General features: G+C 49.9%; 1 protein-coding gene across 2 annotated transcripts in view; it reads left to right on the top strand.

Annotated features, from left to right (window-relative positions):
• Positions 1-24,222, top strand: part of LOC138566947 (zinc finger protein 91-like) — a 1,189,804-nt gene that overhangs the window by 373,603 nt on the left and 791,979 nt on the right. For both annotated transcript variants that reach the window (XM_069644717.1, XM_069644718.1), the window contains one exon: positions 23,885-23,992. In XM_069644717.1, the coding sequence (XP_069500818.1) occupies positions 23,885-23,992 (108 nt within the window). The remainder of the gene's footprint in view (positions 1-23,884; positions 23,993-24,222) is intronic.

Consider the following 24,222-nt stretch of genomic DNA (forward strand, 5'->3'; position numbering starts at 1 on the left):
GCGGGTGATGAAGGATGGGGAGGGTAGGACAGTTCTTGCGCACTGCTTCTGGGAAAACAGGTCAGTATGCTTGATTAACTCGTATGCGCCAAATGTGGACGATAAAGAGTACTTCCCTTCAGTGTTGCGTATGATGGGGGCTTATAGAGGGGAAATGTGTGGGGGGGAGATTTTAATTGCCACTTGGATGAGCGGTTGGATGGGTGGGGAACGGGGGGGGACCATAAGAAGCACATGGCGGGATCGCTACGGAAGGTAATGGGGCAGTTGGACTTGGTGGAAGTGTGGCGGGAGAAACATGGGGAGGAGAGAGGGTACTCCTACCACTCGACTGTGCACGGCTCGTACTCGCGCCTAGATTATATGGTAACGGGGAGAGAGTACTGTCACTATTTTGGAGAGACGATGTACCTCGGGTGCACCCTATCGGATCACACCCCCTTGGTGACGACGCTGTGTGGGCCCAGTGTGGATCCCCCAGCAGCGGTTATGGCGGATGCAGATGGAGGCGCTGCGGGGTGGGGTGTTTGTAGCAGAGCTTAGAGAGGAGATCAGCTCGTACTTTGAGCTGAATGAGGGCATGGTGGAAACTAGGGGAGTACTGTGGGAGGCTTTCAAGGCGACTCTGAGAGGCAAATGCTTGGCCATGACAGTAGGGATGCGGAAACGGCTCCTAGAGACGTTGCAGCGGACAGAGGCCCGGGTTGCGGAATTAGATAGAGAGGTGGCGGGGGGCGTAGAGAGGGGGGAGGCTCTGGGGCGGATGCTGGATCTCCATCAGAAGACCCTGTTGGAACTTACACACTTTGATAATAGCAGGCGGGATGTTAAACTCCATGGGGAGGGCGATAAGGCGGGTAAGCTCCTGTCTTGGCTAATCAGCAGGGAAAGTCCGACTCAAGTCATAACCCAGCTTCGATCTAGTACGGGGGAGCTAGTTGGGACCCAGAAAGAGATTAATGAAGCTTTTGTAGCGTATTATAAGGGGTTATATGCGACTGAGGGGGGTATGTTGATGTGGAGGTGGAAGATCTTATGGAGGTGCTGCGGTTGTCGAGACTGGGGGAGGACTGTCGAGAGGAGCTAGATAGGAGAGGAGGACATCCGCTGCGTGATCCGCACTATGAGGAGGGGTACAGCGCCGGGTAGCGCCGGACTCCCGGTGGAGTTCTATGCGGAAAATTGCTGAACTCCTGATTCCGCAGCTTCAGGTGGTGTACGAGGAGGCATTCCAGGAGGGGTGCCTCCCAGAATTGCTGAGAGGGGCGGTTATAACGGTGATCCTAAAAGAGGGAAAAGATCCGAGGGACTGTGCGGCATATCGGCCCATTTCGTCGTCGTACATAGATGGGAAAATCCTGCGGAAGATTTTGGCCGCTAGGCTGGCGAAGGTGGCGCCGGGCTTGATACACCCTGATCAATGTGGGTTCGTAGGGGGCAGGAGCACGTCGGGCAACATCTCCCGGTTGCATCATGTTATGGACCAGGTGAAGCTCCAAAGGCAGGACATGGCGATCGCGTCATTTGACGCATATGAAGGCTTTTGATTCCTTAGAATGGAAATGGTTGTTTCGGCTGCTGCGGGAATTTGGGTTTGGGGAGCACATTTGTAGGTGGGTGGCTTTGCTTTACACTAAACCGCTAGCAATGGTGAGAACGAATAACTGGGTGTCGGAGACGTGGTAGTTGGGTAGGGGGACGAGGCAGTGGTGTGCGGCCTCCAATTTTGTTTGCAATGGCCTTGGAACCTCTGGCGGCGTTCTTGCGGCAGGAAATGGCAGAGGCTGGAATCGAGGTGGGAGGACAGACAAACATAGTGTCCCCTTATGCGGACGACTTGTTATATGTAAGGGACCCTAAAACATATCTTCCAGACCTTTTGGAAGTACTACGGAACTTTAGGTACATGTCCGGGTTCCGTATAAACATGGAGAAGTCGGTCTTGTTCCCGTTGGGGGCGGCTACGGGAGTGCCCGTTGGAGGAACTGCCAGATTTTGGGATACGATGGGAGGAGGAGTCATTTCGATACTTAGGGGTACAGGTTTTTCATGAAGTGGTGGACATGTTTGTGCATAACACGGGGAGGGCATTGTCCAAAATAGGTTACTCCATCCAGTTTTGGAAGGCTTTACCCCTTTCATTGATGGGGAGGCTGGCACTATGTAAGATGGTGGTCCTTCCACGTTTGCTTTACTTTTTCACGAATATACCGTATGTGGGAAAGAAAGTGTTCTTTAGCATGCTGGATGTTCAGATTAGGGAATTGCTGTGGGGTGTAGGAAGAAGGGTGTCCTTGCAAACGCTGCGAAGAACTAGAGAGAGGGGTGGGCTGGGTCTCCCGAATTATGAAAACTACTTTGTGGCGGCTCAGCTACAGTCAGTGTTGGTATGGGATCAACCGGGGGCAGAGCTTCTTCAGGTATTGGTGGGGCCCTTGCAGCCGGATTGCAGGGCGGTGGAGCTCCTATGGCATCCGTTGGGAGCTATGGGGACATCGGTGGTTTTCGAGGCGGTAAGGGAGACATGGAGAAAGTATGTGGGCAGCAAAGGGGTGAGGGGCTGCTACGAGGGTGCTCTCCCTTGGGGGGCCGACCTGAAGCTCCACCAGGCGATTGGGAGGGTGGGGATACGGAGGTTAAGGGAGAAGGGATGTGAGAAGGTGGGGGACCTTTTTGAGGTTGGGAAGCTTCTTACTTGCAAGGAGTGGTGTGATAAGTTCGATTTGCCGCCGGGAGTCTTTTTGGCATACGGAGCAGTGGTTCGCAGGATGACAGAGCTATGGGATGGAATTCCTGAAGAGCCGGAGCCATGTCCAGTTCTTCGAGTGCTACTTGACCAGATGGGGGGGGTAGGGCGCGTATTTCGCGTTTATACAAGGCTCTGGGGGAGGTGTTGGTAGAGGGAGAGTTGAAGGTTAAGGAGAAGTGGGAAGCGGATATGGGGCGGTCTATATCAGATGAAGAATGGGGGCAGGTTTGGGACTTGGTCCGGAAGTCTTCGAGGAATGCCCGCTTCCAGCTGGTCCAATTTAATATTTTGCATCGGGTATATGTCACCCCTTTGGCACTTAGGGCGATGATGGGGGATCAGTCGGGGGAATGTCCTAGATGTGGTTTGGAGCGGGCGGGGTTTTGGCATATGGTGTGGGAATGTGCAGTGATAATGGAATACTGGGACGAGGTGCTTAAAGGATTGAATGAGGTATTGGGGACCACCTTGGAGCGATGCCTGGAGACCTGCCTGTGGCGGAAGCTCCCGGGGGTGAAGCAAAATAAGGTACGAAATAGAATGGGCCGCTTTCTGCTCATATTGGCTAAGCGTCGAATGGCAATAGCGTGGAAATCTCCCCAGGGCCCGTTGATCAATTTATGGAAAAAGGATGTACGGAGGTGGGGGTTAGCAGAGCTAACGGTGCTGCAGAATGGGGAGACGGGAGAGGACCGGGATGTGGTGCCGCTCCACTGGTCCCAACTGTTAAATGATCTGGCAAAAGACAATGATTTACGGCCACCATGAAATGGCGGATGCAGGAGAGGGAATGTGAGCAGGATAGGGGGGAGGAGGGAGCACGGCGGTGTGAACGGAGGGTGAATAGGCCCAGCCCTCAACGAACAATGGACATGGAAGTCTGCTGTGCTGTGACCAATGGCAACAAAAGGAAGTAGATGAGATACTGGGATGCGGGGAGAGGGGGGGTGGGATTGGGAATCGGTTGGACTGGTTGATTACAGATGTTCATGTATGTGGTGGGATTGGTACTGGGGGGTTAGGGAGGGCGGGGGAAGTTGTGGAACTGTTATAATGAAATGCCAATAAAGTGTGTTGGGAAAAAAAAAGCTCCAACACAAGGCGACAGCCACACCTAGTTAAGGGCACACCAGAGGAGTAGTGGACGTGCAAATACACCTGCTTACAGGTATTTGGCACAAAAGCCAGGATTATAAAAAATAAAAAAAAGACAATGTCTGAGCAAGAATGGAGTGAGGAGGAGCGAACGCAGGATTTAGCGCTTAGCTTCAAGGGAGTCCTGGGTAGCTCCCTGGTTGATTTAGTGGTGGAAGGAGTTGGACCCAAACAAGAAACGCTGGCAACATTAGAATCTCTACTAAGTAAGAGAAAGGCCAGCACCAATGTGAAGCAATAAAGCTCGTCCACAAAAGGGCCTGAGATTCAAAGCCCTCAGTCAGTGGAGTACCAAGACCCGGAAAAGAAAAATCTCTTCGAGCCCCTCTCCACCCCCCCGACCCCTCCCATGCGCCCCTGTCGGGACCATCCTCTATCAAGATCGATTGGCCGGTCGATTCCAATCCTCACAAAGACCTCAAGCAAATAGAGCCCACCATTGGAAAGGTAGGCAGAAGGATTCCTTCCTCCAAACCAGAGGGAGAATCCCCCAGACGACTCAGGAGCAGGGGACCAAGAAGAGCACACAGCTCTAACACAGGTGAGATGCATCCTATATCTGCCAGTAGGGAGGAGAACTCGCCAGCTCTGGCCGAACTGGCACGCGCTTTCCAGTGACGCATGGGTACTACAGACAATGCTAGGGCTACAAATAGAATTCGTACAAGAGCCCCTGGCAGGAAGCTTATCCGCACCCCATTCACATGACACACTCGGAGAGAGAGATTCTGCACAGCGAGCTCAAGCAGCTCTGGGAAAAAAGGGCCATCCCCCCACCCACCAAATTTGTGAGCAATATGTTCCTGGTCCACAGGAAAAAGGTGAGACCAGTCATAAACTTAAAGGAGTTAAACAGCTAGGTGAAGTACAGTCACTTCAAGATGGAACGGATCCATCAACTGAGAGACACTTTAAGAGAAGGGACTGGTTAACGAGAATAGATTTAAAAGATGCATATCGCACAATAACCATAGAGAGCACGTATCAACCGTTTCTAGCATTCCGCTGGGAGGGGTGGTTATGGCAATTCAAGACAACGCCTTTTGGCCTTGCGTCAGTGCCGTGGGATTTTACAAAGCTCATGAGAACAGTAGCAGCAGCCATCAGAGAGAAAGGGATTGGGATAATTCTATATCTAGACGATATCCTGCTGTTAGCAGATGACAGAGAGAAGTTAATACTGCAGACATCCTGGGTACAGGATTTCCTGACATCGCTGGGGTTCCTGATGAATCAGAAGTCAGACACACACAACCCCAACAAAATGGCTCGATTTCTTGGGATTCTTGGTAGACACAAAGAAGGCAGCTCTAGAGCTGCCGGCCAGGAAGATCCAGGATATCAAGAAAGAGATACAGGCATGTCTCGACAAGCAGGTGGTCTTGCTACGAATACTAGCCAGAATTGTAGGATTGTTAGTGTCCTCCATACAAGCCATCTTCCCAGGTCCCCTTCACTCTAGGGCACTGCAAAGGCTAAAGATAAGACACCTCCAGCAAGTACTGAGGTACCAACATTCAGTACCACTAGATCAAGAATCGAACACAGAGTTGCAGTGGTGGTTACAAAATATGGATGCATGGAACGGGCGGGCCATCTTTGGAGATTGCCCGGCCCTAGTAGTGTAGTAAGACGCTAGCAGAGCAGGCTGGGGAGTGCGCTGCAGCACCTTGGAGACAGGAGGGAAATGGAGTGCAAACTAACTACGCCTTCATATAAACTGACTCAAACTGTTAACTGTATCATTTGCGATAAAAGCTTTCTCAAAAAGCAGAGCCAACTGTTGTATCCTGCTGAAGATGGAGAACATCTCAGCTTTCAAATATATAAATCACCTGGGAGGGACAAAGTCCAGACTCCTACAAGAACTAGCGAAGGATTTCTAGCATTACTGCCTACAGTCTGGGATTTCAGCGATAGCTGAGTATCTGCCAGGTACGCTCAACATGAGCGGAATGCAACTCCCGGCACCTGACAGACAGCAATGACTGGAAGCTCGACAGACATGTTAAAGCAAGTGGAACAGCTATGGGGTCCCATAGACACGGTTCTGTTCACCTCCAGACTGACCATGCAGAAAGAGATATACTTCATTTGGACACCGCATCCGACAGCACTAGGGACAGACGCCTTCCTGCACGATTGGCACAGGAAACTGCACTATGCCTTTCCCCCGTTCATGATGCTGAGCAGAGTTCTAGTGAAAATTCGCAGGGAGAAGGTGACGATAATAATTATAGTGCCCCAATGGAAATCACAAGTATGGTTCCCAACTCTGATGGATTTCTCTGCAGACTTCCAGCCGATCCTCCTGGCAGGAGAACACCCAGCTGGGTCATTTCATCCTCTGAGAGTGAAGGCTATGCTTCCACTCATGATATGCAAGGTATACAGCAAAGAAGGTCACTGCCAGGAATTTCTGAACAAGCTGAAGGACTCCTCGCAGACTCATGTGCTCCCTCCACGAGAAGGAGCTATGACGCAGCATGGAGTCGCTGGGCGGTCTGGTGTAGTGGGAGGGGATTTCATCCCATTTCTGCCCCTGTATCAGAGATTTTCTTGCATCTCTCCTGGGGAAAGGCAAAGCCTTCGGGACCTTAGGAGTTTATAGGTCAGCAATATCGTCAGGGCATGAGCAAGTGGATGGAGCCACCAGTAGGGGACCATCCAGCGGTGACTAGGCTCATGAAAGGTGCCCGCTTCCGAATACCGCCAGAAGCCAGACACTCACAGGTGGGGGACGTGAACATAGTACTATTGTTTTTAACAAGATTGCCGGCGAATCGATAATAATCTCTGATGCAGTTGCCAGGGAAACTAGGTATACTTTTATGTCTAGTCATGTAGAAGAGTGTCAGCTGTCAAAGCATTGGACGTAATCAAGAAGGTATACGGGCCCAATGAGTTGACGTTCACGCTCACTGCAAGGACCAAGACAAACTCTTTGTCAATCTAGTACCCTTACTTGACCCACCAGCCGCAGTAGCATGTATACGAGAGTAGGGTGCCAGAACTGCGTAGCACAACTGCTAATAGCGTGTAGGAAACAACATAAAGCGCTAGCCACAGCCACCATAGCAAGCGGGTCCACGAGATTGTGAGATCATGCAGTTAGCAGGAATTGAACTGACAAAATTTGGAGCGCACTCGCTAAGGGGGGGTGATGGCATCCAACAAATTCAAAACACTAGTAGCTATGAGCGAGATACTGCGCTCAGCAGACGGGGCTAACAATAGTGTTTTTAAGACATTTTATTTTAAACCAGTAGCGTCAATGTCAGAGGGAGTAATGAGAAGCTTTGAACAAGCATAATGCTCGCCTCCAGTCTTGACATAGAATGAAGATTACCCCTGCATACTGCTCAGGGAGTCTTGATTCTGTTAAAGACAAGGAGACAAGCATTACTATCGGCATAGCTTATGTCACACAAGTAGAATAACATGTTTAATTTCGTCCTGTGCATAGGCGATACCTGTCCCACCCTTAACAATGTAATTTTCCTGTCCCTTAGGAGACGACAAGAAGACCCCTTGAGCGAGTGGTGGGGAAAGGATGATCATGGCAGCAAAGGTGACAAGACGGAAGGGAGCCCGGAGTTTAAGACCGGGAGGTTGAAGTTTGTTTGTTGAATAGACTTGGCAGTTCCTGTTTGGACTTGGTTCCGGATCAGTTCAGAGCATTGAAAGATGAGGAAGGGCATAGAGTCTGGGTCCGGTCCCAGACAGACACAGGAAATGACAAGGACTACAGAGACCATGGAGAGAAATGGGAAATATAATTAAAAAAAGAAAAATGAAGAAAAAAAAATGAAAGTTGTGTGACATTTTCTGTTATTTTTTTTAAACGGCTGAAGAGTTGAAGTACAGAAGTTGAAGCATAATGCTTGCCTCCTTGTCTTTAATAGAATCAAGACTCCCTGCGCAGTATGCAGGGCTAATCTTCATTCTCAACCACTGAAGCGTTTGCCTAACAATTGAATGGTCCTTCATGTGTCATATCAACTTTTCAATGAACTGCCAAGCCCAGGACAGAGTTTGCTAGGCCCAGCAATCTCTTTATGATTATGTTCTCTACAGTTTGTAATTTAGAGGATGTCTCGTAATCTTAGAGGCCCGCCCTACCTAATTCGATTGGTTTAACTTTTCACAGAGAAACATGTATTGCTATTTCTATTGGTTTGCACCTTGCATGCCAGAAGAACCTCAAGATAGACCCCAGTGCCTGTTTCAGCACAGGTCTCTTGATTTCCCCTCCCCACCCACATTTTGATTCACATCTCCGGTTATTTTGGAGCCTGAACCCAAGAGGGACAAACTCAGTCAAACACTTGTGCTTTTTCTACACAGGCTGTTTCTATGTGAAGGGGGTCTTTTAAAATTGAATAACACTGGTAATATGGCTATTTTTTTTTTTTTTAAAGATCAAGTCCAGACATAACAGCCAGAAGATGGTTAGGAAGTAGAGAACCAAGCTGAAAGTTGTCAAACGCTTGATTGGAAGGCAATGGCAATGGCAGTGCTGTGATATAGACTGCTTGAACGCGAAGAGATGGTGTGGAAACATTGATGGACCCTGAGACTACAAGGACACCTAGACGACAGAGTTCCTGAGAAACTGCTGGATTCAGACAAGTGGAACGTCTGGCATGAACTGATGGCAAAGGCAAATGTTGCGAGCTGAGAACCAAAGGGAGAAACCATTCCCTGAATACATTCGAAGAGGTGAGCAATTGAGGAAGGCCAGGGAGCGATGTTGATATATAGGGTTCAGTGCATTGGGAGCTGAAGAATTGGGGGCACAAGTCCACAGTAGAGCAGAGGTCCCAAAGGAAAAAACTAGGAATCTACTTATGGAGAACCTGGAGAAGAAATGTGTTGTAGGATTTATCTTTCCGTTACTCCAAAGAACTACCACAGAGGCGCTGAAATGATCAGTTGAACTTGTGAAGATTTAATTTACTACAAAGACCCAATGCAAGGGCACATACAGTGAAAATTGCATCAATAAACATTGCTTACTGAGACTATTGCTCCAACCACTCCAAAGACCTATAACCACGAGTAATAACAAACTCAAGTGAACCAGAGAAATGTTGCCTATTGGGATTTGTGGGTTAATCGCTGCTACAAAGTAGTATGAAGATGCTAAAAGATCATGAACCAGAGAGGTGTTCACTTGTGGAAGTGGTAATACAAAGAAGTGGCGGAGAGTGGCAGTCGTGCAGAGAACCCTTTCCTGCTGAGTCTGTTCACCCTGTCCATTCCTAACTGGAGGAGGAGTTAGCTGAGCACCTACAACTACCTAGCAGCCGGTGGAGTGGACGCGGAGTGGCGGAGAGTGGCATTCGTGCAGGGAACCCTTTCCTGCTGATTCTGTTCACCCTGTCCATTCTTAACTGGAGGAGGAGTTAGCTGAGCACCTACAACTACCTAGCAGCCCGCGGAGTGGATGCGGAGTGGCGGAGAGTGGCAGTCGTGCAGAGAACTCGTTCCTGCTGAGTCTGTTCACCCTGTCCATTCCTAACTGGAGGAGTCACCTAAGCACCTACAACTACCTAGCAGCCCGCGGAAAGGATGCAGAATGGCGGAGAGTGGCAGTCATGCAGTCATGCAGTCATGAATGTCGCGACTGCAAAGACTGCCCTCCTCCTCCTTTCTCCCCATGAAAAGGAAAATCGGCATCTTCGCAGCTCGCGCCCTCGCCCAAATCTTGACAAACTCGCACTAATTCAAGCTTCTTATGAGACGCCCTCAACACCTGTGAGGTCTGCTAAAACCAATGCGAAAAAACCAATAAAGAAAGATCCTAAACCTCACGCTCAACACACTGGCTCTGGAACTTTGCCGACATCTGCCGGCTCCACATGCCCACTGACAACCACACCATCAGCTTTTACACTGGCCCTTAAACAACAGAAGACTGCCCATAAAGATCAGTGTTGCCCCACGGCCCCGCTCGATGGCGCCCCTCCCCCCACTTAACGACTTTCCCCAGAGGGGGGGTTGAGTCTGCGCCGCGGCAGGTGAGCCCCACCGAGCTCAAGGCGGGACTGCACACGGCCCGTGGAGAATGTAGTGCGGAGGAGGAGCGTTGCCGGGAGAGAGAAGGCTCTGGCTCCCTCTCTCTGCCTCTCTCCAGGGCGTGCCGGGGCGATGGTGGAGGAGCAGCCCAATCCTGAGTGGGAGGCGCCGCAAACTCCGACAGACTGCCGACTCTGGCATAAACATCCATGCGGTGCGGGCCCTCATCCACGCGGAGGCCGGGCCTGCCGCGCATTCGCCGCCGGGCCTGCCGCGCATTCGCCGCCGCTCCAGAGACAACCTGAAAAGCCTGCAGTATGCCTCCAACGTCCCCAAACTACAGACATGGCCGATTCCATCACGGCCCTCCCCTTGAAGCAAGGATCATACCCACCTACTACGGAGCCTGGACCAGGCCTCCATGGCACTCAGCCTCCCCAGATCCGCAACGACAACGAACCATGCAATCTGATGAAACATCCACGCTCAGCGATGATCATCAATCAGGAACGGAGAATAAAAAGTGCAAGATTGAAAACCACTAAACAAAACTTTGCTCACACCTGCACACAGAAAAAATTAGCAAGACCAAAGCAGTCAGCTAGCAAAGACACATCGCATGTTAAGAAATCAGGGCCAGCATCCTCTCTTATGACTACCTTGGCTAACTTTTTCTTTAAAAAAACAAGGGACTTGGCGACCCGGAACGCCAAGTGAACTCACGGATCCAGAACTCCTCGACGCTGTCCTCGTCCTGCAACCATTAAATAAGCAAAGAAAGATCGACGAGACACCAATGGCCATTTCTCCCTCCCCTAAACCTACCTCTTTTAACTCAGAAAATGAGACTCAGACCGCCGATACTGTGGAGGAGCAAACCTCACCTGAGCCAACAAAACAGAACCCGAAAACAGACAACTCAGCTCTTGGACACAGTCCAAGTCAAGCCCAACCAATGGACTCGCCAACATTACAAACGAGAAACCCTCCACTCCACTGCTTAAAGACCAGGAGCAAAACACAGAGTCTGATGGCTCACCCCATCTAGTCCCTCGACGGCCCTGAGTGGATGCTCTTGACCCTATCTTGTCCCCATCACCAGGTCCTTCTGACCATTCACCGACTTGCGAGCCGGTCTCAACCGGACTGAAACAGTGCTCCTTAGTGAGAAGAGGAGGACAGCGTCAAAAGTCCTCAACCTACAAGATCCACTGCAGAATAACGCTCATCTGGAGAACAGGGATAGGTCCAAAACGTTTGCTGAAGCTGACTCTCGCTTCGACAAATCTGACTTCTCCATCCCATCAACTCCCACCTATGGTCCCAATCGCAAACTCTCAGCTTCCACTAAAGACACCCCTTCTAAGAAGCCAGACCTACTTTCATACATGTCTACACTCTCGATCGCACTCGCACCCTTCACCAAATTGTATGAATCATTGCATGATACACTGAAGGACCAGACCACCCTACAAGCTATGATCCATACAAAATTAATCTTCCTCGAAGGTTACGTCACGGCCCAGGAGGAAAAAAGCAAAACCCCTTACGAAAACATGGACGCACTACTCTTGCGCCTTTAAGCAATAGAAACTGCTTTGATTGTTCTTGAGAAACGCGTCTCGCCTAGTCTGCAGGGTGCAGTAACCATCGCTCCCACACCTTTCATCGACTTGACATCTATCCATCAACAAAAACCAACCTCTTCCTCGAGAGACAAGCCTGCCCCAAAATAAACGCAGCAACCTACTACACAAAGTGCACAAGGGACTTCCAACAACATTGTGCTAGTAGTAGATGAACTAGGGAGCCATACCACGGTGAACCCAGAGCAGGTGGATCAACCGTACTCAATCTTTGAACCCTCCAAGGATAGACAGAATAAGCCTTTGTCGACTTTGGAAACTCACAATCCTAGAGTGATCCTCAAAAGGAGCCCAACAACTCTTACTGAGATAGATCCGACACACCTTACCTCTCAAAACCAACCATCCCACCAGGAGTCCGGAACTCTGAGCTCCAACGTCAAATGCACGAAGCAAAACACGGCGGAATCACCAAAAACAATAGAGGACTTTATGACAAGTGACGATCTGATGAACGTCTCCCAGCACTTAGATGCTGTAGTCTCCCTTGGCACTACAGTCATCTTCTACACGATCCAGATAGATCCCCCTCATCGGGGTATTCAAACCACGACACCTCAACAAGTCACAAAACAGACGAGGAAAGGCCTTTATCCCCCTTCTTGACCTTAGAGGAGCGTAGGAAGAGAATTGAAGCGCTAACAACGCAAAACTAAAAACAGTGGCTAAAAAAAACACTACTTCTTCAAAACAGACTTCCAAGGAGGGGCTGATACAACCTAACTCCAACAGCCGACGGGGATATCGAGCAGAAGGTACCAACGTCCCGACATCAGCTCTTAATATTAGACCTTCACGCCAAACAACTCTGCGAAACTGCCAATTAGAGCCGAGCACCAGACACAACACAGGTCACGCGGCTCTACATTACAGATCTAAGACGGACGCTTATCAAAAACAATCAATGTCCGAAAAACCATCTAGGAAATGGATCCTCAAATTAGAACAAACCAAGGACAATCGAGACAAAGTCACACTAAACAGAGGCGGAATTCTGTCCTTGATTCACCTAATCCCCAAGCTTCAACAAATCAACTCCGACGACTTGAGGATCGCAGAGCCGAGTCACTATCGCGGAAGAGCGCTATGTCACCTACACATACTATCAAGAAGCGTCAAAAACATGCTGCTCGATCAGGATAGAGACTTCCTAAGTTTAGCATACCATCTGACCTTACAGAGGGAGAACTTGCAGCACGACAACCTCAAAGGAACACGATCGCTCACCTTCCAGGGTGTCCAAAAACAGGAAACCCACCGAAAGTCATCACCAACCAGACCGCAACGTAAACTAATCTCTACTGATCGTAACCAAAGAAATCATTTCTCCCCACCTTCAGGAAAGCCTCGTCTCAGTTCTACAACGCACTTCTAGTGTAAAAAGCAAATTGAGCCACAGGAAACTGACACCTCAGCCAATCCAGTAACGGCCCTCTCAAATAAAGTGGCCAAAGAAGGAAAAGTCAAACTTTGCAAAGAATGTCTTGAAACTAAAAGGACGATGACACAAAACGTTCGACGCAAGCAAGATAGCTTGGCACCCGAAAACAACAACCCGACTATTGCCGCCTTTTGGTCATAGCTTCCGAAACGCTCACAATGCAGCAAACAAAATAGCAGCCCAAGAACTGGAGCCTGACCCCTGATTCGTCGGCTACAGACAACATCGGCCCTAATCAATTAAGGGTGGGCTCCTGGAACACTAGGGGCTACCTGCATGTAACCGCGCCCAGTGACGTCAATTTAGGCTTCTACGATCTCCTGTGTCTACAAGAAACTTGGCTGTCTAATAAGCCTGACCTTGATGGATACGAAACATTTCTGGCTCCAGCAAGAAAGGGCACATTGCCGATTGGGACAAGGACTCAGTCTCACGAGTTCTTGTCGCCAATTACTCCTTGCTAGCTCTCTTGCTGACTTGGTTGCAACATCAACAAGACGGCCTCCCTCAACAACCTATTTCCATTGCAGTTCTTAACACATACTGGAACCCTGCAGCAATTGATCAGAAGACATTCTTAGCGTTAATCGAGAACACGATTGATGAGTTACGGGCCACCTACAAAACTTACCACATCCTGGTATGCGGGGACTTGAATGTCTGTTGTAATCAGAAAAAAAATAAAGCAAAACCATTGCCTGCTGAACAACGAGGAACGGACTGGCTGAACCTGATGAACTCAAGAAAACTATCCAACCTCGACACTGTATTTAAAAACTCAAATCGCCTATCCAACATGGTCTAATGGAACCTCTCTGTCTACTATTGACTACATCTTTGTGTCCGACCCTATGCTTGCCTTAACTAACTCCTTTGAGGTCACCCAAACATCTAGTGATCACAATCTCCTGTTGACCAAGTGGTCTACTTATTTCATCCAAGACAAGCTGAGGGTTGAGCTTGAGCAGAACATCCAGGGAACCAGGCTGAGACTAACGGAAAACAGCATCAGTGCCTTACTGAATCGATATAGCAAACCAGGAGTTGAAACCGGTTTAAAGCCTGTTGACTATGGCGCTCTACTTATGGCGTACAGAAGACCACGACGAAAAGCAAACGCAAGTTCTCAACAGACTACTCACACGTACGATAAACTTCTGGTCTTAAAGCGACGAGAATTTAGAAAAGCAAAAAGAACTGCAGCAAACCTTCATCTGGGGGAGGCAAGAATAGCACTCCAAGAGGCTTCCAGAAGCTACAAATCCTGAGTGAGGTCACACAGATGGAAGCTGTATCAACAGGACGCCGAAGCCATACTTAAAGCAATCTGTTCCAATAACTCCAGGGAATTCTGGTCATTGCTGAATCCAACAAGAACACCTAATGGAACATCTACTCTCAACAGTATCAGTGAAGCCACCTGGTCTTTGCATTTCAGATCGCTCTTCCGACTTCCTACGCCTAATCCACTCGAAAGTTCTTTGTCCATTCCGATCCAGGATGACCTAAACGAGTCTAAACTAACCCAAGGATGGACGAAATACGCTGACCAAGAGAAGATATGTGACCTCCTAAAAAAAATGGAAGAAATCGCGGGCGCCAGGCCCCGACGGCCTCACCAACCTCGACTTAAAAAACTACCCAGAGAAATGGTCAGCATTTATAAGATCTGTGCTCATTAGAAGTGCAGACTTGCAATCTGTTCTGCCATCATGGTCATCTGCAATCGTGGTCCTGATATACAAAAAAGGAGACAATCAAGACCCTACAAACTATCGCCCAATTGCTCTCCTGGACCCGATAGGGAAAGTCAACGGCTCTCTACTGCTAAAAGAATTTCAAAGATGGGCATCTCAAGCGCCATGCAATGACAACTTCCAAACGGGTTTCAAGAAATCCCTAGGAACAGCGATAAACATCTTTCTACTGTCCATCTTGAAAAGCAAAGTGATGGAGGGAGCCCCAAGACGGTTTACCGCATTCATAGACTTTTCCCAGGCTTTCGACAGAGTCGATCGAGCCAGGCTCTGGGGAAAAATGGAAACCTGGAAATGTCCTAATGAGGTCCTTAATCCCATCAAAGCCTTACACACAGACACCACCATCAAAGTTTGTCTGAATCAGCATGGATGTCTATCCGACCCCATCGAGACAAAAAGAGGAGTCCAACAAGGGTGCCCTCTGGCTCCGGCCCTTTTCCTTGCCTACATGGGGTACTATCAATACACAGGAGTCCAACAGATCCTTTCCCCCTGAAATTAGCCCAAGTCAGCATCAGCAGACTATTATATGCGGACGATCTCATCCTTATAGATCAAACCCCCATAGGCCTACAGCGACAACTTGACAACCTGCTGAGATTTACAGCTGAAAACAACTTAGAAATAAACATTGAAAAGACGAAAATAATGGTTGTTGAGCGCTCGACGAGGAAATTGGAAAAACTCAATTGGTCGATAAAAAAGACTGCCGTCGAGCAAGTTAAAAAAGTTTAAATACTTGGCTGTGGTTCTAGACAATTCAAAAAATGAACTCACCATGCAAGAAAATCTCCTACAGAAGACCAGAAACTTGGCGACACAAGGGAAAGCAATAGGCATGAAATTTTGATGTTTTTCCACCATTCCAGTACTAAACTTCTATAAATCAAAGGTCGTCCCTACCGTGACCTACGGTTCAGAGGCTATGCCCTATCTACCTAAAACAATTTGGCCAAAACTGGAGGCCCTCTTCTGGAGAACGGTTCTCGGGCTACCAAACTCAACCCCAGTCTCGCTGATTAGACGCGAAATAAGCCTACTCTCCCTACAGGGCACCGTTGAGTGCAATACACTCATGCTATGCAGGAAATGTGTTATCCCGGACTGCACCTTCCTTCATGGCCTGGTCTTCAAAGAAATATGTGCATGAAACGGCCAAATGCTCAAAGCATGGAGAGATGAAAACTTAGCGCTACTAAAAAACATAGAGTCCACAGAAGATGATCTAAAGCACAACCCCACAAGGGTCACCAAAAAAACAAGAGATGGACTGGATTCGTACCTTAGCGGCAGCAAATAGCTACAAACTGGTCCTCCACCTCCCTCCGGTCTGGAATAAACTGAACTCTCTTCAGAACTACATTAAAAAGTTCCTGAGTCGATCAGCGCGAAACACCATACTGAGAGCCAGACTGAACATTTTTGATACTAATGAAATCCGCCAAATCAGATGACTCTCGCTGACTAACATCTGTAGATTTTGCAATAAGGAAAAGGAGTCAATCCGCCATCTATTACTATCCTGTCAAGGCACAGTGGACACCAGGCTTCCTTACATAAAACACCTACTCAGTCAATCAACAGTGACAGATGAAGAGATATGGTGGGGAAGAATGATCAGTGGCGATAGAACAGCTTGGCAACTAGCGACTTTCAAAATACTACAACAATTATCGACAAAACTGGAACTTAAACGCAACAAGTCTCTTTAGACTCCTTTCGTCCTCTCACTTTCCACCTACTCTTCAATCGATCCTTTTAAAGACAAGACTCGCTGTGATCAATCTACTATGAAACGAAACTGAAGCTGTTGCAAAAAAATCAATTCTTTTTGATTAAACTTAACAATAAAAACAACAAAAAAAAGGAATAGTAGAAGGACACTGACAAAGAGAAGTGAACCAGGGCATAAGTGTTTGGCTGGGAGTTGCAGTGTGTGCGCTCCAACAACCCAAACCAGTAGTGCCAATGGGCCTAAGAGAATCTATCATTCGAGGGGATTGGGTCCTCCGACGTATTCCATATCTATGACAGGTAATCACCACAGCTGTGCTGCTTCGGAAACTTTTCCGGCGTCTGCGTCCTGCGTCGATGACGTCGACACGCCGACGTCTAGGACCTCCTCCGACGTCCGACGTCATCCGATGTGATAAGTAGGACGCACGACGCCTGTAGCCTCAGTTCCGTTTTTTCCGCGAACGTGTTGCTTCGTGTTTCTCGGTTCTAAGCCTCGTCTCTTTGGTGTTCTGTTCTTTCTTGTTCTTCGAACCTGTTCGTTTGTGAATTTCGGCGATGTCTTCTACTTCGTCTTCAACCCCGCGTCCGGGCTTTAAGAAGTGCGGGGAGTCTGGGTCCAAGATGTCGGTGACTGACTCGCACGACGCCTGCCTCTGGTGCCTCGGGGAGGCCCACGACACGGATGACTGTGTTGACTGCCTGTCGCTCACGTCCAAAGCCTTACGCGAACGTAAGAAGAAGTTGTCGGTAGGTCGGGTGTCCAAGCCCCGGAAGTCGAAGTCGGCGGGGCTTTCGGCGGATGATTCGAGGGGTGACTCTCCGCGTCATCGTCGGAAGTCTCATCGGTCTTCTTCTAGGAGTGGGTCTCGCCACTCCTCAGCCTCTTCGAGGCATTTTCGGAAGCGCCGTCACCGGTCGCCTTCCAGGTCCTCTTCCGAGGATTCTGCCCGGCACGTCGGTTACCCCACCAGCCGTGCGATGCCGGAGGAATGGGCTTCCTTCGGGAAGAAAATGTTGGCGATTCTTGAGTCGCAGGGTACTCAGCCGTCCGCGCCCCCGAGTGGGGTCGGCCGTGTGAGGTCGAGAGACACCGCTCGCAAGAGTGGTCGGCACGAGTCACGGGAGCGGTCCCGTTCGGACAAGGAGGCTCGTTCTCGCCGTACCCGTTCCAGGTCCCGGTCCTCGACGCGTTCGAGACCGTGTGCTCCTGTGAAGTCTTCGAGGAAGACGTCGACGTCTGAGGCGTCGAGGGCGTCGACAGGCTTTCTCGAGGCTCCGGCTTCGAGGACGTCGTCGAGGCCGTCGACATTCAGGTCGTCGAGGGACACGCTCGGGGCTCCGGCCTCGAGGGCTGTGTCGACGCCGCCGATACTGGAGGCGCTGCATCTGACGTCGACGCCGATTTCCTCGACGTTGACGCCGATCCTTTCGGCGCCGTTGCCGGTTTTCTCGGCGTCGGCGCCGGTTCGCTCGACGCCATCGACGCCTTTCGTGTCGGAGGTGCCCCGTGTCACGGGTGTACCCCCTAGGAAGGCTCTGGTTAAGAGCAAGCACTCTCGGGTGCCTTTTCGCCACCTGGAATTTATTTCGGAGGCGGATGAGGATTCTGATGGCCTGGTTCCTAGTCTGGTGCCTGATGAAATTGTCTCGGGCCATGGTCAGTTTGACGATTTGAGGCAGTCACTGCATGATGCCAGTGGACTGGACACCTCCCCGGAGGTGGACTTTTGTAGGCCTGAGCCTGGCTCCCATGCCGATTCCTCGTACCGGCGCCTTATGGCTAGGGTGTCTGAGTATTTGGGATGGTCTGCTCCCCCAGGGGAGTTTGTGCAGGATGATCTGACGGACATCCTTGATGTTGGTCCCCCAACTGACCCGGTTCTGCCGTTCCATATGGCTTTACAGAGAAGGGTGGCGGCGGCTTGGACTGCTCCGGAGAGTCTCCCGGCGGTGGGCAGATCCTTGTCACGTAAATACCGTCCAGCCAGTAGCGACCCCTGCTACTTGACCAGGCACCCCACTCCGGAGAGTTTGGTGGTGCAGGCGGCCACGGCCCCGGCAAAGCAGGCGTCGTACCCTACCATCCCTCCTGATAGGGACGACAAACGTTTTGATGGCTGGGCGAAGAAAGTGTTTTCTTCTGGTGGTATGGCGCTTCAGGCGGCCAACTCCATTTGTGCCTTGTCACGTTTCACGCACACTCTGTGGAACTGTGTTGCGTTAGCGGCTGACCATATTCCCGAAGGGGTTGAACGGGAGGGTTTCCTTGCTATGGTCCAGGATGGTAAGGATGCCATGTGTGAGTCCGTTCAGTCGGGTCTGGACTTGGCTGATTGCGTCAGTGGGTCCATGGCGGCGAGCACCGTGATACGCAGGTTTGCGTGGTTGCGGAAGTCGGGGTTTGCTCCTGATGTGCAGTCCCGGCTCCTCAACATGCCCTTTGATGGTGAACGCCTTTTTGGCAGCAAGGCTGACGAGAGCCTTGAGAGGTTGCAGACCTCTAAAGCTGCAGCGAAGTCGTTGGGCGCTGCAGTTCGCCAACCTCCGCCTTTTCGTCCTAGGGGACAGCAGTGGAGGGGTGGTTCCTTTCGCTATTACTCATCCTTCAGTAGAGCGAGAGGAGCTGGCAGTCAAAGAGGCCAACGCAGGGGTACCAGAGGTGGACGACAGGGTACCCGTGGTGCCAAGGCCGCTCGGGCAGTTACCTCTTTGCCCTCGGGTAACGCCGCAGCCGCTCCTACTCAGTCATGAGGCCATGTCCCATGGTTCGCCGGTTGGGGGAAGGCTGGCGCAGCATCTTGTAGAGTGGCAAGCCATTACTTCAGATGTGTGGGTTCTGGAGATCATAGCCCACGGCTACTGTCTTCCCTTTCGGCACAGGCCTCGCGACAATCCACCGGGGAACCTCTCTTTGAAGTGTCCGGTTCCGCTCCTTGCACAGGAAATTCAAGCCCTGCTGGAGAAAGGCGCTATAGAACTGGTGCCTGTAGCGGAGAGGAACAAGGGATGGTATTCCCCTTATTTTTTGATTTCCAAGAAAGACGGGGGATTGAGACCCATCATGGACTTGCGCGGGTTGAACAAACTCCTCAGGAAGGACAAGTTCAAGATGGTTACTCTCTCTCAAGTCCTCCAGGCCCTTCAGCTTCACGACTGGTTGGTGTCACTCGACCTCAAGGATGCTTACTTCCATGTGCCGATCCATCCCAAGCACAAGAGGTACCTGAGGTTCGCGGTTGGCGACTCGCACTTTCAGTTTCGGGTCCTGCCGTTCGGATTGACCTCCGCCCCGAGGGTTTTCACCAAGCTCATGGTGGTGGTGGCAGCGCATCTCAGGCAAGGGGGGATTCACGTCTACCCCTACCTGGACGATTGGTTGATCAGGGGGAGATCTCCCGAGCAAGTCCTGGATCATCTGTCCGTCACCTGCCACTCCCTCCACAGGCTGGGCTTCTCCCTCAATTTAAAGAAGTCCCATTTGACGCCAACGCAGAGGCTCCAGTACATCGGAGCAGTGCTCGACACTTCCCTGGGGCAGTGTTTTCCTCCCCAGGTGAGGGCTCTTCACATTCAGCAGATGGTGCACAAGTTTCAGCATGCCCAGACGCTCCCTGCGTTCGAGTTCTTCAGGTTGCTCGGCCTCATGGCATCCTGCATTCTTCTGGTGCCAGAGGCTCGCCTGCGCATGAGATCTTTGCAGTGGGCACTCAAGATGCAATGGTCGCAGTCCTCCGGCAGGATGTCGGACCCGATTCAGGTGCCGCCCTCGGTCGCCCAGGACCTTCTGTGGTGGGCCGTCGAAGGCCACTTGATGAAGGGGGCTCCATTTTGGCTTCCCTGGCCGGAGGTGACGATCGTAACGGATGCATCCCTCACGGGATGGGGAGCTCATGCCAACGAGCTGACAGTCAGCGGTCGTTGGTCTCCGTCGGAGTCCAGACTCCATATCAATCTGTTGGAGCTGAGGGCCGTCAGGCTAGCCCTGAAGGCTTTTCTGCCGACTGTGCGAGGAAGGAATGTCCTGATCCTGACGGACAACACGGTGGCCATGCACTACCTCAACAAAAAGGGGGGGGCAGGGTCACTTCCTCTGTGCAGGGAGGCGATGCAGCTCGAGTTCTGGGCCATCCAGCAGGAAGTTTCGGTCTCGGCAGTTCATCTGGCCGGAGTCGAAAACGTGACGGCGGACGCTCTGAGCAGGCAGAGCGCGATCTCTCACGAGTGGGAGTTGGCTCGGGAGATTCTCCTGGAGATCTTCGCCCTTTGGGGGACCCCTCAAGTGGATCTCTTCGCCTCCAGTGTCAACCGGAAGTGCGGGAGGTTCTGCTCGCGGGAATTTCCTCCAAAAGGGGCCTTAGGAGACGCGTTCGTGGTGGATTGGTCGTTCCCGCTGCTGTACGCGTTTCCTCCAGTCCCCGTCATCCCGCAAGTGCTGCGGAGGTTGCGGAAGTTCGGTTCCCGGATGATCCTCATTGCTCCGGCGTGGGCTCGGAGGACGTGGTACCCGGACCTTCTCGACTTGTCCATCTGCCCTCCACGTCGTCTTCCCTACCGAGACGATCTGCTCTCACGGGAGGGGGGTTTGGTTCTCCATCCAGAGGTCAGATCCCTCAACCTTCACGCTTGGCTTCTGAAAGGTTGAGGTATAGGGATTGGGACCTCCCTGAAGACGTGATGGAGGTGTTGCTTTCGGCCCGAAGGCCAGCAACTAAGTCTCTGTACCGTTGCCGTTGGCGTAAGTTCTGCGACTGGTGCAGAGTTCGGAATGTGGATCCTTTTGCATGTGACATCCCCATGGTTCTGTCCTTTTTGCTTTCTTTGGCCCACAGGGGCTTGCAAGTGGGTACCATTAAAGGTTACCTGGCAGCGCTGTCCATCTTTAAGCGCTCGTCTGATGAGTGTTCTTACTTTAAGATCCCTTTAATTTCACAGTTTCTGAAAGGGCTCACTAATGTGTTCCCTCCGTCACCTTTCCTGGTGCCCGGTTGGGATTTAAACCTTGTTCTTAGGTTTCTTATGGGTGCTCCGTTTGAGCCTTTACATTCTTGCCCTTTGAGGCTGTTAACTCTGAAAACTGTGTTTTTGGTTGCGGTTACTTCCGCTCGCAGAGTGAGTGAGTTGCAGGCACTTTCAGTTAAGCCACCCTTCACTGTATTTCACAAGGACAGGGTTGTCCTTCGAGTTCGTCCTTCTTTTCTTCCGAAGGTAGTGACGGAATTTCATTTAGCCCAGAAGGTTGTTCTTCCGGCATTCTATCCTCCTCCGCATCCTGGTAAGGAAGAGGAGAGGCTCCATAGGCTTGATCCTAGGAGAGCTTTAAGCTTTTATGTTTCACGCATGTCCCGGGTCAGAGTGGACGATCAACTCTTTATTGGTTACGCTGGTAAGCGTTTGGGGCAAGCTGTGACGAAACAGACTTTGTCCCGCTGGATTGTTTTGGCCATCTCGGAATGTTACCGCTTGGCGGGTAAGGACCCACCGGCTGGCTTGCGGGCCCATTCTACCAGGGGCATGGCTGCATCTACTGCCCTGCAGAGGGGTGTTCCTATTCGCAACATCTGTGATGCAGCCACCTGGGCTTCAGTACATACATTTGTACGGCATTATTCCCTCGATTCCATCAGAGGGCAGGGTCTGGCCTTTGGCAAGGCGGTCCTTTGCTCTGCTATTTGATTGGCTATTCTAATTTTGTTTATAAATTCTTTCCCTCCTCCTTGCTCTGGTACTGCTTTGGGAGTCTGTCATAGATATGGAATACGTCGGAGGACCCAATCCCCTCGAAGAACAAGTTACTTTCTTACCTGGTAACGTTCTTTCGATGGGATGGTCCGACGACGTATTCCATATCGCTCCCGCCCTGCCTTCCCCGCTGCAGAATTTCTTTTGCGATTGCAGCTTACGTTCCGCAAGGCTTTGTGTCTGACTGGCAGTTGACTTCTGTCACACGTTCTGGGGGAAAAAACTACAACTGAGGCTACAGGCGTCGTGCGTCCTACTTATCACATCGGATGACGTCGGACGTCGGAGGAGGTCCTAGACGTCGGCGTGTCGACGTCATCGACGCAGGACGCAGACGCCGGAAAAGTTTCCGAAGCAGCACAGCTGTGGTGATTACCTGTCATAGATATGGAATACGTCGTCGGACCATCCCATCGAAAGAACGTTACCAGGTAAGAAAGTAACTTGTTCTTCACTTAGCTCAAAGGGCCAAAGACATGCGCACAGTGCTGCAGACTCGCAACCTCCTACAATCAAGATAATAGGATGCAAGACATCTTTCACTTTCAGAGTATAATGATGGACTGATCCTCAAAAAGATAGGAGAGAAAGGTGGAGTTAGAAATCCACCCAACCTGCTAAAGTTGTGCACAGGAAAAATAATGCAAGTTTTGATGTTTGTCTAACATTACTTTTGACTACAATTTTGGGAAACTATTACAGCGCTCTATAGTGGGAAGGTGAGAAACTCTTAGACAAACGAGCCATTCACACAATTCCCTCGGTAGGAAGTACTACATCACACCAAGAGACTTTTCAGCAGAGAAAACTCTTTAGTTATTATGTATTATCAGAAATATCCCAAATGACAGGTGTTATCCTGTTGTCTACATGCTGGGACTGTATGGCATAGCACCAGCATCTGCCACATTTGGATAACTTCTTTCTCTCTGCAACCATTATCATTTCAAGAGTGGAGGTGTAAAAATCTTTCTCCAGCAGTTGGATTGGCAGTCAACCCTTTGATAAAGTGACCGCTCTTGTCACTTTGCCATTGTTTGGGAAAGTACTACTGCACACATTCACAATAACTTGAAAACATCAGGTTTTTCTAGCTTCCTAAATCGGGAAACCATTGACATTGTTTGTTAAAATGGGATTCCCCAGTTTTGAGGTGCATTGTGAATTAAGAAGCAGTGTCTCCATTATAACTTAATATAAGATTTATTATTACAAAGTTGTCTTTGTCACCACCAACCCATTTAACATAAAAGACACTATCCCCTGAAATACGTTTCATTATTTATAACGGGCAATTCACACATTCAGTTTAAAAACCAAAATGTATGTAAACAACTCCCTCCATTTACCTTTTTATCTAAAGTTACAAGAAAAGAACCTAGAAAATGAAGGGAAATGCAACTTGGACCTTAATTGATACTTGTAAACTCTCACCCTCTGTACTGCTGTAAAGTTAATCAAAATGGAACTCGGTTATAATTTCATCCTCTTCAAAGCTTGCACCTGCCAACTAAATGACCTGAGGTGTCATCTTGATATAGTTCATGTAGATGGCATACTGCTGGCGTAACTGAAGTAGTGTTAAAAAAAAAAAGGCACTTGCATTACATGTTACATGATTTCTTTCTCTTTCTAGTTGTCCGGCCAGATATTTTACTAAGGATTAAACAAGAAGTAGAAGAGCCATACGGCTGGGAATACCTTGGCTCAGAAGATGCTGTAAACGAGCGCATTGCCAGCAGAGGTGAGTAGGTGCTCAATAACTGAACAGGGTTTTAAGATGTCCCCTTTCACACTAAATCTCTTCCTCCTTTTTAGCTGCTCCTTTTTTAATTTCAGTCTGCTGCAAAATGAAATTGAGCATTCATTTCCCAGTTTTTTACAGTACTGTAAAGATTTCCACTTCTAGGTCACTGGTGACGTAAACCTATTATAATAGTCTGTGTTTTGTTGAGTTTGAAAAATTTGACATTT

The sequence above is a fragment of the Ambystoma mexicanum genome, chromosome 2p (genome assembly GCF_040938575.1).
Source record: "Ambystoma mexicanum isolate Mex_15411 chromosome 2p, UKY_AmexF1_1, whole genome shotgun sequence".
NCBI lineage: Eukaryota > Metazoa > Chordata > Amphibia > Caudata > Ambystomatidae > Ambystoma > Ambystoma mexicanum.